This window comes from Bombus impatiens, unplaced genomic scaffold (assembly GCF_000188095.3).
Source record: "Bombus impatiens unplaced genomic scaffold, BIMP_2.2 scf_0577, whole genome shotgun sequence".
Classification (NCBI taxonomy): Eukaryota; Metazoa; Arthropoda; class Insecta; order Hymenoptera; family Apidae; genus Bombus; species Bombus impatiens.
The window spans coordinates 316,469-326,708 of NT_176996.1; the positions used below are offsets into that span (position 1 = coordinate 316,469).

General features: G+C 34.9%; 2 protein-coding genes across 5 annotated transcripts in view; one reads left to right on the top strand and one right to left on the bottom strand.

The window, feature by feature from the left end:
• Positions 1–5,874, top strand: part of LOC100741148 (calcium and integrin-binding family member 3-like) — a 12,336-nt gene extending 6,462 nt beyond the window's left edge. The window contains exon 5 of the mRNA XM_012388683.3: positions 5,177–5,874. Within this exon, the coding sequence (XP_012244106.1) occupies positions 5,177–5,293 (117 nt within the window). The 3' untranslated portion in view covers positions 5,294–5,874. The remainder of the gene's footprint in view (positions 1–5,176) is intronic.
• Positions 5,875–7,134: 1,260 nt separating this feature from the next.
• The window catches only part of LOC100741388 (protein FAM166C-like), a 7,325-nt gene continuing 4,219 nt past the window's right edge, over positions 7,135–10,240 (bottom strand). Inside the window, exons 1-3 of one of the 4 annotated variants that reach the window (XR_001102460.3) lie at positions 9,220–10,133; positions 8,847–8,930; positions 7,135–7,520 (exon numbers count right to left, since the gene is read on the bottom strand). Coding sequence is in view for 1 of the 4 variants with exons in the window: in XM_024369424.2 (XP_024225192.1) it covers positions 7,254–7,520 (267 nt within the window). In the remaining 3 variants the exon portion in view is untranslated. Of the gene's footprint in view, positions 7,521–8,846; positions 8,931–9,219; positions 10,134–10,240 lie in introns of those variants that run through there. The other 3 variants (XR_004462183.1, XM_024369424.2, XR_001102458.3) reach the window with 3 other exon arrangements.

A 10,240-nucleotide genomic window follows, 5' to 3' on the forward strand; every position in this document is an offset into this window, starting at 1 on the left:
GGGGGGGGGGGGGCCCCCCGCCCCTCGCCACAGTCCGAACAGCGAAATAGTCTGAACATTGAAGAATGTAGCGTCTGCCGCGTAACTTTTCAGAGAAACGTCTTTGCGCGTTATGCATTTTGTTTCTAACAATGTTGCAAGTGCTGTATAGCGTTTCGGATGAACGTGTTTTGCGCGCTATACGTTTTACAAATTACGTTTTGGTTTTCTTATGTGGGACGTTGCTGATGTTCCAGCTGTTATACCAGCTGAGCTATAGACGTCTGTCCTTGTCGTCCAAGTTAAACCATGGAAACGGCGGTTCGAAGAACTAGTAGTACTAATAGTACTAATCGTTCGTTATCGCCAAGTATGACTTTTATCATGAATTCTTCCTTCCGCTCAAATCCTTGGATGCTGACGATAGCCATCTTCATTGTTTCCTTTTTCTCTCAAAAAGGTTTCTTCAGGGACGTTCGTCGAAGGACTGTACTCGACGGTGCGATCGTGGACTATTTTAAACAGTACGCGCTGATGTTTGGAGACATGTTATCTCAACATTTAAAATCGATTCTCGCGTCAACCGCTGCTTTACAATCTTTAGAGATTCAGTTTGCCGAGAACGGACGACGAAGTAGAAAGTCCGTGATATCGAGCAGCAATCTTTCGTATCCGTAATAAGATTCGTGAAACTTTGCGTACATATCGTAAAGTACGGCATATTTGCGTCGATCAGAGTCGAGATTCGGATCGTCGTATGGATACGTTGCAAAATTTAAATAATGTCGAACGTTCGTCGACATACAAAAGTTAAAAGAAGTAGCGTCCTTTCGGGACGTTTACATAGCAAATATTACGTATCTCGGCTTTTCTAATTGCGCCGCTGCTTTTATCAGCCAAATATGTTTCGTAGTTGTTTGCAATAACGGATATTCGTGGAGATTCTAGAATCGAAAACCCATGCCGATCGATTCGCTGCTGTAGAGAATACGCAACACGCCAACTTTTGCTTCAACGTAACGCGCGGTACGCTCCATTGAACTTTATGTAATTTCAATTTAGATTTCAAAGCAGCGGCTGAGTACAACGCGTTCGTATCATCGCGTGCGCGAATTAAAACGAGTTTGTGGCATGCGTTTATCAGGACATGTTTGTAATCTTCGCAGAAGCCCAACAACGTGTCGAGCGGTACACAGAAATTGAAATCTGTTGTTGCTTTGTGAACACTTTTTGTATAATTTACATACTTCCAAGCTGCGTTCTCTAGTGCCCTACTTCCCTTTCTGGATAGACTCGAGTAATTCTTCAGTGCAATTGTTATATCGAGACTTCCGAGGGGATCTCAACACCGTTCAATTCGTAACGAATTTCATCGAATGTAAACGCGACTCTATTAGTATCCAAAATTGCATCTCCAATGGTATCCTTCGACTCCTCTTCCAATAAACTCAGTTTCCCCTTGACGTACAGAAAACATCTACGTTTTAGTACATAGAGGTCCGGCTGTGGTATAGGCGTTCTTATTCCATCGCTGTTTTTCAACGTGGCGTTAGCGTGCGGATTGTAGCATGTACTTCTATCTTCGTTATACAATTTCCTGTTCTTCTTCTTTTCTACCGCCAGATCACCGCTAGTCCCAGCAACTGTGGGGATTTCACGTTTCGCACGTTCAATTTGGTCGTCTTTACCCTTTTTTTTTCTCCAATCAAGGGGTCGAAAGGTTTACAGGTAGTCGATGAGATGGGTATTTGCGTTGCGTTACTGCCAGTGTTGTTGTTATTGTTGCTGCTGCTGCTGCAGATAAGGATACTATTTCGTTCTTATCGATCGCAAGCTAAGCGTATTCTAAGTCAACGTATGTGTATTCGCACCGTTATCTCTTCTCGCCGAAAGTCTTACGCACTCTGATCGGACTCTAATCGAATGGAGATTCGAACAATCGAATCATCTATTTCTCGCACGACGATCGCTAGGTAAATGATTCGTTGCTGCGTTTCCTATATCCTATGTCCTGGAGGCATCCTCCGAGTACAAACTTGTAGTTACTGTACGAACCGGTGATTACGTTGCATTCTATTTGAATCACGTTTACATTTATGATATTTGCAGGCTTATCTGACACGTGCGACGTATTGGGCGATAGGATAGGATCCGCAGAAAATCCTAACGAGATCCCACGTTGTTCGATTTCGTGAAGTTAACTCTGTACGAACTGAGAGTTTAGTTTTGCATGCTGTTGTTATTTGTTCGCAAAACGATAGGATATTCATCGTCGTCGTCCTTGATCATTGATCTGGTCTTCCAAGGATTCATGTTTGTTATCCTTCGCCTTAGAAATTTATTTACCGCTTCTAATTCGTGCGAACCGTCCGACGAATTGAACCGCGATCTCATCGTCTTTATCGCGAAAATAAAATTTATCGTTGCTACGCTCGACGTTGGGAATCGTGCTACACGTCTCGAAATATACAAGACCAAGCTCGTACTCGCCATCCGTCAGATCGATCAGTGGAAAATATTTCGCCGAGAGCACGTTACTCCTGCCCGTTAAAGCAAAGGTGAATGACATGTTCGTCGTCGTGCTATCATGAATGTCTGGCGAAAAATGAGATACATTACGAGCGTAGTTTAGATTTATGTCAGATATTCATGAAGAAATTTTACGCACAATTGTCCACATAAGCTCTCACTGAAATTTGACATTGTGTACAGTTGTACGTGATTCTCGTGTTATTCCCGAAACAATCGATGAGTTTTCCCGGTGGTCGGACTCCGCAATGTTGTCAGAATATTTAGCCGTGGATCCTCGCTTTGCATATGCCACTCAATGCGTGCTCGGACTGTTGTCTTTATCGAAATTCACGATGTTCAAGCATTTGCTTGGTCGAGATTTCCTCGGTAAATCATCGCACATAAACACTCCGCGAAAGTACCGCGATTCCTTACATCACTTTTTCAGTTGAACCAACTATACGAAGTATAGTCACGATTTATCGTTCCTATTTCCCGATATTCTTTTTCAATTTTAGCATTTGGTTCTTTCTTCCTTTTCAAACCGCTTTCGCGTTTGTAAGGTAATAGATTCCATCGCATGATTACGACGTTACGCTTCTTTCAGCTGTTTTTGTGCCGTCTACGCATCATTTACAGCCTTCGCCACTACGGCTGCACCCCCGATCAGTGCTCCTACGGCTGATAACGCTGGAAAGCAGGAACAGGGGTATGCCACTACGTTTCGCATTTTCTCCCTTCCATCAACTTTCAATGCCATACCAACTTTTGTTTCAACCTTTATAGCTGCCCATACACCTGCTCATATGATGCTCTTTCATCTAGCGACTATATCTTTCATTATCCGTTGATTATACGTTGTCACGCGCATTTAGTCAAAATTCTGTCCTTCGATGTGTTTGCGCTGGAAGTAGGCGATGCTTTCTGCAAGTCACGTGCGGCGAATTCGCGCCACTATCTCTAAAGCTGTAGCTTCACAGGTAAGATGCGTATCAGAAATCATACCCTGTTCAGAAAACCTGTCCCTTTCGTTGCACGCATAAATAACAGTTTCTCAACATAGGTGGAGGTCCATATGCGTTCTCTGCTTGGGAATATTGTAATATACGATGTACCGTAACTTTTCATTTGTTGGTCAGCTTTTACGATATCTGAGCGAAGCTTAGTTCTATAGCTTCCTGATCAAGCAACTTCTCCCACACGGTACATATGTCGAAGATATGCCGAAGTGATTGAGTAACACTTGCACTGGTATGTACTTGAACCGTTCGAAAGTCAAATCGTGTAAAATTTATTAGTTTTAATATCGCAATTTCTTTTTTAGAAGGAAAAGGGAGCAGCAAACACAAATGCTATTTGAGAAAATCCTACAAATAGAAATCCTAGCAATAAAAGTCATTAATTCAAAATTCTAGTCATAAAAAATATACTACAAAAAATTCATTGATGCTATTAATATTGACATGGTTATTTTTAAATATGTCAATAAATTATGCAATTGCCTCGTATAGTTATTTTTGAACGTAAAATATGAAATCCTAATAATCTATTTAGATAATTTATGAGATCAATTTCATAATCTTGCCTTTCAAATAAACTTCGGTATCTATTCAAAATGCAGGTCTCTATTAATTTGTCAGGTTGATAAAGATTGATTTTAAACGTACGTGGCATTGATTGAGCGGAAATCCATTAAACCGTACCTCTTTTTAAATAAAATTTGTCAATACACTATTCTACTTAACTGAAAATAAGAAAATTGTAATAAATTACTAATTTCCAGTTTGAAGCGATCGGTGATTTGCATTATTTTGTAAAACCAATAACGTAGAGTATTACAGCAACAAAAAACATCTGATTAATTTCCTAAATATGTCCTTTGAAAGAGTTGAATTATGTACTGAATTATTGTATCATATATCGCACGTTTATATTCATTATGTGCAATATGTTTTTTAACTTCTTTCTGAAACATAGAAAGTAGAAGTATACTTTATATACTAATATAAAGTATATTCTCTCCTACTAATATGAAGTTTATTTCTCTTCTAAAGTATAGCAAGGAAATTCCATTTATGAGTTTTTTTTTATTTTACTACTTTATTTCTGCATGTAATATTTTAACAGCATTAGACTTTTCTTTTAAAACATTGTCGCACGCTAAGCCACATATTTTTTTCTCATATTTAATTTAGTTGTAAACGAATCAAGTTATTTCTAATATTGAAATCTACACTATGATTAATGTTTCGTTATTACAAATTATACCGGAATTATTTTCTGTAAAAAGGAAGTCTTACTGCCGCTAACGCAAGACAATGAATAAGTAAATAAAGTAATAGTCAGATTCAAAATCGTACTATAACATTTTTTATTTTCTAGACTATTTTCCCCGAGAATAACATAACATCAAATTCTAAAAACGTTTATTATACTTAGCTATAAATATCGAACTGTAAACATATGTAAACTTGAAATCCGATTTGATTCAATTACACAGCCGAAAATAAAATAATTCTAAAAGTTACTTTAAGGTTACAAGTAATGTTTCTTGAAACAGAAATATGAATGTATATATAGATTCTCTTTAAAACCTATTACGATAAAAGAATATTTTGTATGCAAAGATTCTATATATAATATAATATAAGCTTTCTTACTAACGTTTCTTTTTCAACTTCATTAGATACTTCAAGAGATGGTGTTCACCCAACAGGGAAGCATTTCCTTCGAAGAATTTATACGTTTCGCTTCGAGAATTGCAGAATTCTCGTCAACATTCTCCTTTCATTTTAATGTTTAATTATGCTCATATTATGGTAATTATTTCTGTAACTTTGATATGCATATTGGAGCAAATGTACGACTTTGTACTCCAAATTCATGTGCATGCATATCATTACATAATTAAGTAATAATTATATAATTTTCTCAAAAAGGCATTTTCACAAATTAATTCCATTGGAATGGAATTATCGACCACTTCGTAAGGAAAAAGACGCGCATAGATGTGCTTTGCATTGAATTTCACATAATATATTCAATTGCATGTTGCTTTACAACTGAAAAATGTTATTATTCATGGTTACTATTATATTATTGTACATGGTAATACAAATTTATAGCACTGTCGGGGGTATGCTTTTAAATACGCATAATTATCGATTTTGTAACCTTAGCGATATAATTAATGTTTCAATTATTAGATCGTATCTCCTACATAGAAATTGTCGATATCCAAAACGAAAATTTCATTATATGCAGGTCGATATACTTATTGTCATTTATTTGATAAGAAGAGTTCATTTCTTAGAAGGATATGTAGAATAATAATGGTATCGATTACATTAGATTGGTGGAAAATAAATGGCCCATCGGTATTTATATTTTTAATTCATTACCAAAATATACAATCTTACTTATTATTAATTTTTTAGTAAATAATCACGGTTATCAACTATTTATGAGACTACCTTAACATTTTCTTTTTTTAAAAATATCCATCAATTTACCGGAGCGTTCTACCTTATGAAATTATTTAATTTTCTCCAAAATATAACAACAGATGAGGCATACATACATAAATAAATTCATATTTCAACTTTATAGCATTTACAGCGATATATATGCACGTATATACAACTAACTAATAAAGATAATTAGAAATGATAGACAATTGACATTATAACCGCACGTTCTAAACAGCGATTTATTTCCCACCAATCCAATATAACAAAAATGTCACATATTATCAATAGATATAATATTGTAAAGGAATTTATGGTATGTATGTATAAGGATGAGAGATAACGAGAGAAAGAGAGAGAATTTGTTGCGGAACAGAGCAGGCAAGTATTGTAGAAATTTGTAGATTTGGTTGTCTTGTAACCTCATAGGGGAATCAGTAAATTAAACTGCTACTAAAAAGAGATCCAATCTTTTTCTAATAATTAAATATACATACAATATTTAGCAAAAGAATATTTTTTCCAAGTATGAAATAAATACTTATTTCACATTTAAAACAAATATTTTCCGAGTGTACAAGGAATATCTATTTTATATTATGTAGGAATTATTTTTTTAGAAATATGAAACCAACGAAGTTGCTTAATATTAGAAAAAAATATTTTTCTCGAGGATATAAAACATACCTGTTTTATATTACAAAAATATATTTTTTCCAAATATACATACAAGAAATAATCGTTTTATATTAAAACTAAAATATTTTTCACTCTCCTTTAAATATTGGGTAAATTCTACCCTCTTTTTTATTAACAATACTATATCTCATTAAAAAATTTATTTTATTTTTCGCCAAAAGAATTATTTTTCTAAAAAAAATTTATTTGACATTTCTTCTAACTCATTCTATCGTTTCGCTCGTGGTTTACCTAACTGTCCTACTTGACTTACCTAAAAATTCCTACTTGATAAATAATAATACTCGCAAGAAATAATTCATGATCAAGTTAAGTCACACACACTCCCATCGGCAGTAAAAAAAATTTCATCGTCAAGGAAATCTGTTTTAAAGTAGTAGAATCACCACCAGAGTATATTTGAAAACAACGTTTAACAACTACAAATTTTAAAATTTCTAAAATTATTCATCTTAAATAACAAATTTTGTTATATTTCAAATAATTTACCTAAATATCTCATTTCTTTTAATTTTATACAATTTTTAATTTACTTTTAAATTATTTTTCGAGTAATACCTTGCAGCAGTTTATAGCAGCATTAACACGTATAATAAGCTATCGTTTGTAAGCAATACAACTTGATTTATTATATATCCCAGACAGAGATAAATCTGGAATGTATGGTGTCTGCATCCTCCTTTCATAAGTGAGAGGTAAAACTATTGGCATTTTGTGTTTGACATAATTCGTTGGATATTTCAAGAAATATGACGTCGTCATTCCTGGTGCACACTGATACATGTAGGTGTCGGGTTTAAAGAAAGTTAAAGGATGAAAGCTACCGGTGCGATCTTTATATTGACTGCGATGAATCTGTACTCCCTGTAAGTAATATGTTTATTATTAGGTAGATATAGTAGCTACAAGCGATGCTAAACCAAGATCCTTTGATTAGAAATAACTGTTAAGATAATAACATAATAACATAATAATAAGATAACATGTTATTTGAAAAAAATCATACAATTAGTTTATTTGATCGAACAAATGCCTTTTCTTTAGATTATTTCGTTACTTGGATTTCAAATGAAACAATTTATCGTTTTATTTTTCGTTTGATCAGATGTTTATTCAAAGAATTTATCAAATACTCTTTAATTCTATCATTGCAGAATCGTTAACTGCGTCACAAATGTAGATTTTCGTATAGTGTCGTACGCTCATACAAGTTCGGAACATACACTATTTAAGAGGAGTTCGTATTCTGCTGTTGAAACATGTAGACAGTATGATCGTTTTCCGTAAAGTTTACAATCACTGTGAGTGTACGTTTTCGCACTGACAACTTGTTACGCGAAAAGAAATACAGACGAAATTTCTCTTACATTTTATTGAGTTAAATTGTAAGAGAGTAGAATTACCGAATCACAAGCTACTTAATGCCTCTCGACTAGTTGTTCTGAATTCGAAAATAGCTGGTTCGCAAATGGCTCAAGGAAATCGAGTATTCTTGATCGAAGCTGCATCATAACAATCTACCATCGCTATGGTAGAGAGATAGTTCGACCCAACTGACTAACAATATCAACATTGGTAAGAAACGTAAGATAGAAGCAGAGAGTAACATAAACGCAATCATAAACGAACAAAAAGAATATTACTACTTCAAATAGATTCACATTATTATATTCTATCGGAGACGTCAACAAGACAAGACCCGCAAAAAGATCCCCTTCTTTACCAATCTTACTTGACGATGTTATCCATATACAAGCAATAATGAATACTCTCTCAAGTGTTGTAAATAAACAGAAATATAAACTAAAAGTTAACAACAACGACGTAAGAATTTTACCGCTTAATCCTGATGCTTATAGGAAATTAACAAAGTTAATTGAAGACCTAGAAGCGAACTTTCATACGTATCAGCTTAAGGAAGAAAGATTTTTTCCTAACCTAAATGAACCTAAATGAAATAAAACTTGAACTCCGGAAATATGGTAACGGAGTAATTAATATTAGCAACATAGGCCACGGTACAACAAAAAATCCACTATCCTTATTTTTTTATCGACTTGAAACAAAAACCTAACAATCAAGCTGTATACAACATCAACCGATTAATGAATTCTGCAGTAAAAATCGAGCTACTTCAGAAGGAAAGGCAGGTGGTTCGGTGTAAAAGATGTCAAAGATATGGGCACGTACAGAGATATTGCGATTATAATTATCGCTTCGTTGAATGTGCAAACTCTCATCCTACAGCACAGTGCACGAAATCAGTAAAAGTTCCTGCAAAACACATTCATTGTGAAAAAGAGCACCCTGCAAACTGTAGAAGAATAGGTTTCTTAAATCTTAAATTAAGAACACAACCAACCTAACACATCATGTAAAGTAACTAATCCGTCAATCTCCTATGCTCAGGAATATTAAAACAAAGTAAAGCACTATATTAGTAAAGTGTATGATAGCACTATACAAAATAGCATGTATAACCCAAAAAACGATAAATTATATAAAATTAGCATCTTGTTGCCACTATTAAAAATGGTCGTAGACAAGTTAAGAAGCAACGTACCAAAATGGAACCCTTACGCATAGCTCTTTGGAACGGCAACAGTCCAGTTGAGTATAAAAACGAGCTGGAATTCTTCTTAGATAATCAAGGAATAAAGGTAATGCTGATGTCTGAAACGCGTATTAGCAGAAAAGAACACTTGACAATAAATGAGTATAAAATATGTCACACACAACATTCGAGTAGCAGGGATCATGCTGGCACTGCAATTATTATCAAATCCACCGTGATTCAGTATAAACTTCCATCGTATTATACAAAACGAACTATCTTCAACCAACGAACGTGGCGATAAAAGATCGCATAGCCCAATTACTGTGTCAGCAGTCTACCGTCCATCCAAGTATACTATCTCCAAAGAAGATTCTGATAATTTCTTCGTTAGCTTCGATAATAAATTCATCGTGAGAGGGGAGTTCAATGCTAAGCGTACCCAATGGGGCAGCAGAATCATTACAAGTGGCAAGAGTATATTTAAAAGCGTCAAATCAAACAGACTGAATTATCTCAATACAAACGAACCAATATACTGGCCAACCGATACGAGTAAAGTGCCTGATCTATTAAACTATTTTATAATCAAGGACATCTATATACGAAGATATACCCAAGTCGGCTCTTCTCTAAAACTCTTTTCAGATCACTCATCTGTTGTAGCAACAATTCAATTCAACGATTATCGAAGACCGACCAAATTGTTCGCAACAAAGTTATAAATTGCCTTCAACCTATCAATGTCAAATGTCTCTCAAATGTCAAAAGACATTTATGCAGCTGTGGAACGTTTAAATAACAACATAATGAATGCGATCCGTTCTACTGAATCAGGAGTCCAGGAGCAAACACGAGTACCCGCATTTCATAAAGAGGAAAACATAGAAACACGTAAGCCTAAAAGAATATGGCAAAGCAGTAAAGAGTTTGAAGTTAGCATAGGATGAACAAAGTAACGGAAAAATTGACAAAATTTCTTCGAAACTATAAAAATTAAAACTAAAAAAATCCCCCCCCCCCCCCCCCC